At 48.6% G+C, this 8,048-nt stretch overlaps 1 protein-coding gene across 1 annotated transcript; it reads right to left on the bottom strand.

Moving 5' to 3' along the window:
- Window positions 1-5,681: 5,681 nt before the first annotated feature.
- C15H20orf202 (chromosome 15 C20orf202 homolog) lies at window positions 5,682-7,933 on the bottom strand. The gene is made up of 2 exons (XM_060125176.1): window positions 7,812-7,933; window positions 5,682-5,915 (listed from the first exon to the last, which is right to left on the bottom strand). Exons 1-2 carry the CDS (start codon window positions 7,875-7,877, stop codon window positions 5,682-5,684), a joined length of 300 nt encoding a protein of 99 aa, XP_059981159.1. The 5' UTR covers window positions 7,878-7,933.
- Window positions 7,934-8,048: the final 115 nt, after the last annotated feature.

Here is an 8,048-nt window from a genome sequence, read left to right as displayed (position 1 = left end):
CTATTTTTAGTTTTGTAAGGAACCTCCATACTGTTCTCCATAGTGGCTGTATCAATTTACATTCCCACCAACAGTGCAAGAGGGTTCCCTTTCCTCCACACCCTCTCCAGCATTTGTTGTTTTTAGACCTCTCTCTAGACTTTGACAGAGAGAAATTACAGGAGAGTGCTATCTTTAGCAGTGGGAGTGGACAATGAAAATATGCAGAAAGAAGACAAAGTAAAGCCCAGACATAGTTAAAGGAAACTGAAGCTAGGAGCTAGGACAGATGGCAGAACAGCCCCCAGCCCCGGTTCTCAGACTTCCCTTGGGGGAGTGGGGGCTGTGGAAACTCAATCTCCCGACCCCAATTCAGAGGCTCTGGTTCAGCAGGCATGGGTGGGCCTGGGGGTCCGCACTCTTAGTGTGCACAGTGGTGGAGACTGATGAGGACCCACTCTGACACGCTGAGGAAGCTGGTCTGTTGAGAGAGAATGGAGGATGTGTCTGACATGGGGGTGTTCACCAGACTCTCCATCCACTCCTCACATTTCCCAGCCCCCACGCTGGGACAGACCACGTGACTAACTCTAGCCAATGGGCTGTGGGCAGAAGGGACACATTTCACTGCCTGGCTAAAGTGTGGAAGAGACAGTGTGTGACTCTCCTTATGTATCTTCCCTGCTGTAGCATCTGGTGACAGCACAGATCGTGGCTGGGTCCCTGAGCAGGAGCCCCCCCCCCCCCATAATAGAGCCATAGGACATGTAGTGTGAGCCAGGAATGGACCTTGGTCGTGTTGAGGCCTTGAGTTCGTTTGTCACAGCAGCAGAGCTGAGCCCACCTCTCAGTAGCACACTGAAACACAGTGATGCTGGAGTGATGGAGTGAACTCTTGTAGATCTAGACCTACCCTTCACCTCCTGGAGTTCCTGCCCGTGGATTTTGATGAGATTCTGTCTTATCACTCTGCCTGAGGTTACAAAGTGTCGATGCCTATTCCTTGCAGCTGATGTGCCACACTGGAAACCCATCCAGTCTTACATGGTGTGGTGGCTTTAAAACATGTCTACAAGTTCTTTGATGCTCCTCCCATCAAGAGGTGGTCTAATTCTCTTCCCCTTGAATGTGAGCTGGCCTTGGTGCCTGGCTTCTGCTGCATAAGATGCAATGGATGTGACACTGTGTGACCTCCAAGACTGAGTCATAAAGGCTATACAGCTTCCTCTTGGCTCTCTTCAGATGCTTGTTCTTGGCACCAGCCACTATGCTATGAGGTAGCCTAGGTCACAGGGAGGAGTCATGGGTAGGTGTTTCAGGTGACATCATCAGCTAAGGTCCCAGGTAACAGCCCGCGTCCACTGCCAGACATGTGAATAAGCCTTTGAGATGAATCAAGCTGGACACCATCTGACTGCAGCCACTTGAGAGACCAAAAGCAAGAACCACCCAGCTGAACCCAGTCAATCCCCAGAACTGTGGGAAGTGTGATTTTACTGCAATGATGAATGGTTGTTGCAATAATGAAGTGACTGTTTTTGTTTTAAGTTTGGGAGCATTTTGTTACACACCTGCCAGAACACTTGGGCACTCACTGTAAGGCATCAAGCCTGGCCCAGGGCTGGACGCTGGCCCCAGGTAAAAGTGAGCCTCTGATCCTTTCTGGTTAGTCACAGGGTGAGTCCTGAACTGCCGGCCCTGACAATAGGTATCACATCTTGAACTGTTCTTCTTCTGCTCCTAATTTTTTAGCTTCTGACCCCCATCCGTCCTTTCCCCACCTGTGTCCCCTTCTCTCCTCACCCTTGGATGGGAGGCTTGGGTGTACAGTCCTGTTTTTGCTGCCTCAGCAGAGAAAACCCCAGATTTTCCTTTGTGACCATGATCCACAGGCTCCCTCTAGTGCTCACTTGCTCTCGTGGATGAACATGATCTATAACCCAGCCCTCGAGGAACCGACACTGAGGATGTCATTGCCACTCCAACCCCCTTGTCCCCCAGCATCTGGGCTCAGACTGAGCTTGTTCTGACCTGGGATCAGGAACTGAACATTGGTTCCAGAGGTGGGGTCTGGGGAACAACACATACCCAAGCAGAGGGTCAGGTTTATCTTTGCAGATTGGTAGAGGGGGGACTGGCAGATGTTTTTGGTCTGGGGGCCCAGCTGTGGGAAGCTGGGAGAGGCAGAGGGTGCAGGTTGTTGGCATTGGGCATGGAAAACCAATGTCATTGTTACTTTGCATGGCCAGGCAGATATCTCTCCTAATGATGGTTGCTAGCAAGCTTGTCTACTTGTAATAGTCATAGTTTCAGAAATCATTATATTTGTGATTACACAGCAATAATAACAAGCTGTCATTTATTAGCCTTTACAATGCTCAGTGCTGTGTAAAGTGAGTTATATGCATTCTCCTATACAATATAAATAATAATCCTATGAGGTAGATATTATTATCCCTTCTTTTACAGACGAGGCTCAGAGAGGTTGAGTAATTCATCTAAGATCAAAAAGTAAGTAAATGGTGGAGGTGGAATTAAAACTCAGGCTAACCACCACATTTGTAGGAATATGCAAGTTAAGATCACAGTGTAATACCATTTTGCACTCATTATATTGGCAAAAATTAAGAAGACTGATAATACCAAGTGTTGGCGAGAATGTTGAGCAACAGGAACTCTTGGACACGGCTTGTGGGAGTTTAAGTGAATACCCCACTTTGGAAAACACGCTTCTTGTAAACTTGAGTATTCACACACATACTTCCAGTTCAACTCTTTGCTCTACAGGTATCCGTTGTTTTTCGAAAGCTCACTTTATGCCACTTTGCTTTCATGAAAGAGCTACATTAGTACCTGTTTTCATGAACTGAAAGAAAGCCAAAGATGATTTTCACTTTTACAAAAACAGGTGAAAAGTGAAAATGGTGTTCAGCGTTTGATCTGGGGTGAGCCGTTACAGAGGCAGCAAACACCCTGGGGGGGAGTGGCACCGCCAAGCTACTTCCCCAGGAACGGCACTCAGCATTTCTGCACGAAGCCACCATAGCTTTGACCTGGCTTTGACCTGTGTCTATGAGCATCTGTACTTTATCTCAATTTATTTTGGGCGTCTTTTAGCAAGCTGTGTCCTAAGGTAATTGCTTCTTCACTATACCCAATTTTGGCTTGTGAAAGGTTCCATAGGAATGCTTTACTTTCAGTTAGTGGGAGAAAACCTGTATATCCTAGGGGCACTGGGCTTGTGTACCGGGGCACATGAACAAAAGTGATCACAGCAGCATTGGTAATTATAGCCAAAAACTGATTATTTTAACAGAGAGAATTTAATATAAAGAATTGCTAACTAGGTATAAAGTTGTTAACTGGATGACCGAAAGGTTATAAAAAGAACTCTTAGAATGAAGGTAGCACTTGCAGGAAGCATCTACCACTCCCAGGGCTGAGGGAGCAAAGAGAGGAGACTGAAATTATTAAAGCTTTCAGCCTTGCAGAGCTCCACTTCAGGCATCTGAGAAGGGAGCTCTGCTCAGCTGGGCTCAAGTCTCAGAGAGCAGAGAGGAGCCAGGGAGGACAGGAACTGAGACTTCAGGGGAGGGGATGCTGGCCATCTGGAGCTGGTGTCTCTGAGGTTGCGGGAAGGGCCCCCCAGGGCTGGCGCCTACAGCCTTGAGAAGGGGGTTCTTGCTGGTGCCACAGGGAGGAATTGCTGCTTTGAGGTGAAGGAGCATTGCTGGGTGATGTTCATGAGAGTAGGAAGGCCACAGGAAGCTACAAAGAACAAAGATGAAGAAGCAAGTCTTTTCTTGCTCCTCCAGCCCTGTGGTGTCCCTCTAGCCCCACCCTGCTTATTGGCAAAGTCTAACCTGGAGCAGCTAGTAATGCAGAAATAGGGTTTGTGGGACTCCAGCCCTAGCATCACAGAGCAGGTAATTTAAAATTTTAAAGTATTTATTTTTAATTGTGGTAAAATATAACATATGATAAATATTACCATTTTAACCATTTTAAAGTATATAGTGCATCAAGTACATTCACGTTACTATACTACCATCACCACCATCCATCCACAGAACTTTTGCCATCTTGCAACACTGAAACTCTGCACCCCTTAAATGACCCCCCAACCCCCTGCCCCCAAACTCCTGACAACCAGAACTACTTTCTGTCTCCATGAATTTGACTCCTCTAAGTATCTCGTATGAGTGGAATCATATTTGTCCTTTTGTGACTGGCTTACTCCACTTAGCACAATGTGTTCAAAGTCCACCCATCTTGTGGCATGTGCCGGGATTAACTTCCTTTTCAAGGCTGAATGATATTCCATTTCATGTATATATCACATTTTGTTTATCCATTCAGCCATTGATGGAGAACTATTTTTTTGTATTATCAAATATTATATAGAAACCCCAGATTAGTCTGACCATAACCATAGTACATATAATGCAGCCCTCCCACCCTTTGCCTCTGTATGCAATGGATTTACTTTTTCAAGGCCATTAAAAGCAATATCCTAGCAACATGCAAGAAGATTTTCAAAAATAAAAAGGCCTGACGATAATCGGACCATGTTAACACCAGGACTTTATTTTTACCTGTTCCATTTATATCTTTCTTATAGGCAGATATAATTTTTCAAAGTTATGACTCCTGCACCCCAAAGAATTGAGGGTTCTGCCACAACATACACCTTGTTGCCTGCCTGCCAAACTCGGTTGTCAGAAATGCCATTTTTTTTCATGATTTCTCTTCTTTGCTTCTTTGACCATCCGGACTATTTTGGTTGCAAATAAGGGAAACCTTATTCAAATCAGCTTAAGCAAAAACAAACTGGTGTGTGCCTTTGTGGGTGGTGGTGGTAGAATCTACTGGCTTCTGCTCTGGAAAGACAGCAGGAGTAACTCACAGAATTAGGGTCTGAAACCAGGGACTAAAAGAGCCAGCACCCTTCCTCTCTGCCCATCTCTTGTGTGGTCCTCTCTCTGCTTCTCTTTGAAGATTAGCCTCTTTCTTTCCTACTGCCAGCAGGTCTCCCTCACCTGACAGGAGTCATGGCCACTGGCAGCCCCAGGTTTGCAACCGCAGTAGAACAAGAATCAAGAGGGCAATCCCAGAGAAGGGCTGTGATTGGCTCTGTTGAGCCACATGCCCACTCATTGGGCCAATCATGTTGTTAGGATGACCATGAATTGTAATTGGCCAGGCCTGGTTACATGCCCATCCTTATGGACAGGCTGGTTGTAGGGCCTGTTTCTTTCAGATAAAGGGGAATAAGAAGGCCTGCCGGGAAGACAGAAAACAACCATCAAGTCACTGCACGGGGTTCTGTATTTTTGCCATGGCAACACTAGATAAACATCCGGGCATATTGAGCTCTTTCTTTGTTTTAACAATCACCTTGTGGGAAATTCCTAAGAATAGGATTACCACCGTGGTGCTTGCCAGAAGCCATGTAACATGTTTGCGTTTTCCAAATGTGTTCACATCTGATACTTCATTTGTGCAAAAACCCTGAGAAGTGACAGGAGAGGAAAGAGTGACACAGAGAAGCTGAGTGACAGGTCCAGGGACACACAGTGAATGAGGGCAGGGGTGAACCCAGAGACCAGCCTTCCTGACTCCCATTCCAGTGCTCTCTCTCATCACAATCAACGTTTAGACTAGTGGGGGGAGGGTTTAAAGTCAGGGTCATCTCTGGCCTGTTAAGGGAGGGAGCTTCGTCTGCTGTCTGCCCCTTGGAGGAGCTGGGCCAGGCCCCTGGAGGAAAAGGGCTGGTGGCCCCTGCCTTCAGAGCCCGCCCGAGGTCTGATGGGGGAGGCTCCGCCACTGGATCTGGCATCCTCCCAGTGGGCACTCTCCGCACGCAGCTCCTGCAGGACACTGTGAAGATGCTTCAGCGTGAGCAGAAGTCTCTGGTCTTGGACCTGCATCTCAGCCTAGGAGAAAGAAGGAGTCTGTGAGGGGGCGGCCAGAGTGCTGGATGTTCCCCCAGAAAGCCTGCTCCTATCATTGTCTCATTGGAGACAAGCCCACAGCCTCATAGAAGCCATGTCCACCGAAGCCTCAGTTTCTTCATTTGCAAACTAGAAAGCAAATTACTTGCCTTTCAAGGCTCTCTCCCTGTTTTAGATCCCACCAGGACTTTGGGGGCTTATATAATCCCAGGAAAGGAGGGAGAGCACCAGACTTTCATCAGTGCTCATCAGTGGTAGCTGCTGGTGTTACTGACTTGTTCCTTCTGCTGCATAAAGTGACTGACATACTTCACTGATGGTCAAGCGGGGCTTCTTGGCTGGGCTGCACAGGGGAGCCCTTGTGATGTCATGTAAATTCCCTGTGATGGAGGTTAAAAACACACTTGACTGAGAAATTTGCAAGTCAGGGACCAGCAAGTGGAGACTCAAGGCGCATCTCTTGTCATATGTGGAGGCAGAGGCCATTTGGCCCCAGGAGGCTGTGCCCTGGGTAGGCTTCCCCCCACCCCTACCTGTTCTCCCTCCTCATGGGTAGGAGAGAAGAGAGGTAATTTATCAAGTGGAAGCTGGTACTTTGGGTTCAGGTACTAAGCAGTCTCAGCGTATGCCTAGTGTTTAGGGGGAGCATGGGGTGGGATTGCCACCCAGCCTCTAGATCCCTGAGGACTGTAGGTGGCTGCAGTTCCTGCTGCTGGAGTCCCCTGGGCCCATGAGAAGCCCTACTGGGTCAGCCCCTCCCACCGAGGTGAGGACAGGGTTGGTTCCCAGCTAGTCCGTTGCCTGGCAACCCAGACAGGTCATTTTTGGACAATCCTCTCTGTCCCTCCCCAGAAGAAGAAGCTGGCGTTATTGGAATACAAACTTTGGGTGCCTTCTGTGGTTCCCCAGACCACCTCCTTCTCTCTCTGGGCTGGTGTCCCCACATACTTTGGGGCTCCCTTCTGTTTTTGGACTTGGAGAAAACATCACAAGGAGAGACATAAGGCCTGGCTTCCTGAGCGGCCACTGAGGGGCCAAGTGACACAGCTCACAAGTTCAGGTGAGTTAGTGCCCCATGGGGTGGAGCCTTACAGACAGGAAATGGGAGACAGGAGTGAGCTGGGCAGATAAACTTCCTCTTCTTCTCTCCCCCAGGGTGCAGCTCCTCCTTCAACCCCTGCAGAGAATCCCGCAGCCAGGTAAACCGGCTGCTGAGAGGGCCTCTGGGCCTCCTTAGGGCTCCTTTCTAAGTGGCAGCCAGCTTGGTAACGCAAGGCATCTCCTCAAATAGCATTGGCCTTTGCCTCCACTCCCTATTTCCCTCACTCTCACCACTCTGGGCTTGTACCTCCAAATAAACGGTTAATACCCCAATCCTTGCAAGCCTCTGCTTTCTAGAAGACCCAGGCTAAGACAGCTGATGTACTCCATATCCAGCTGGGTCAGGATTGTAACAGCCAACGCAGGCACTAAGCGAATTACACCATCTCCTCACCAAATTCTTACCATAACCCTTGTGGTGCTGGTACTATGGTTATCCGCATTTTACAATAAGGAGACTGAAGTTCAAAGAGGTAAAGCCACTTGCTAGAGGTCACACAGCTGCAGAGCTGGGCACATACCAGGACTCAGTGTTATTCTAAAACCAGTCAGGCAAGTACCGTACCCAGAGCCTCCTATGTAGGCCACGACCTACTTATCCCAGCACCTGAGGTGGTGATTGTGCACTGTGTGGCTGGTCCCAGAGGGGTGCCTGCAGGGCCTATACCCCAGCCTGAAGCTCTGCCCCAGCCTAGGGGGCACCTGGGAGTGGGGAACCAGGGAGCCTTGGAATATATGGTGTGAAAGCACCAGGTAAAAAGAAATGTAAAGACTTACCAGCTCCTTTCTCAGCCACTCCAGGGTCTGCCCAAGACTTGAGGTTGGCTCTTCTGCTGTTTTCATCTCAGCGTCCTTGGGAGAGACCTTGATGCTGACCTGGTCACGGGCCTGAGGGACCTTTGATTTGGACAGTCTGCTCTCTGCTTCAGGCCAGGAGCAGAGTCTGGCTAAGTCACTGAGGATGGAGTTAATGAGAGCAGGAAGTAGCTGACATTGGAAAATGTAGTGTGTGTT

Source organism: Lagenorhynchus albirostris, chromosome 15 (assembly GCF_949774975.1).
Source record: "Lagenorhynchus albirostris chromosome 15, mLagAlb1.1, whole genome shotgun sequence".
Taxonomy (NCBI): domain Eukaryota; kingdom Metazoa; phylum Chordata; class Mammalia; order Artiodactyla; family Delphinidae; genus Lagenorhynchus; species Lagenorhynchus albirostris.
Note: the sequence above shows the minus strand (reverse complement) of the source record. Positions and strands in the feature narration are given on the sequence as shown.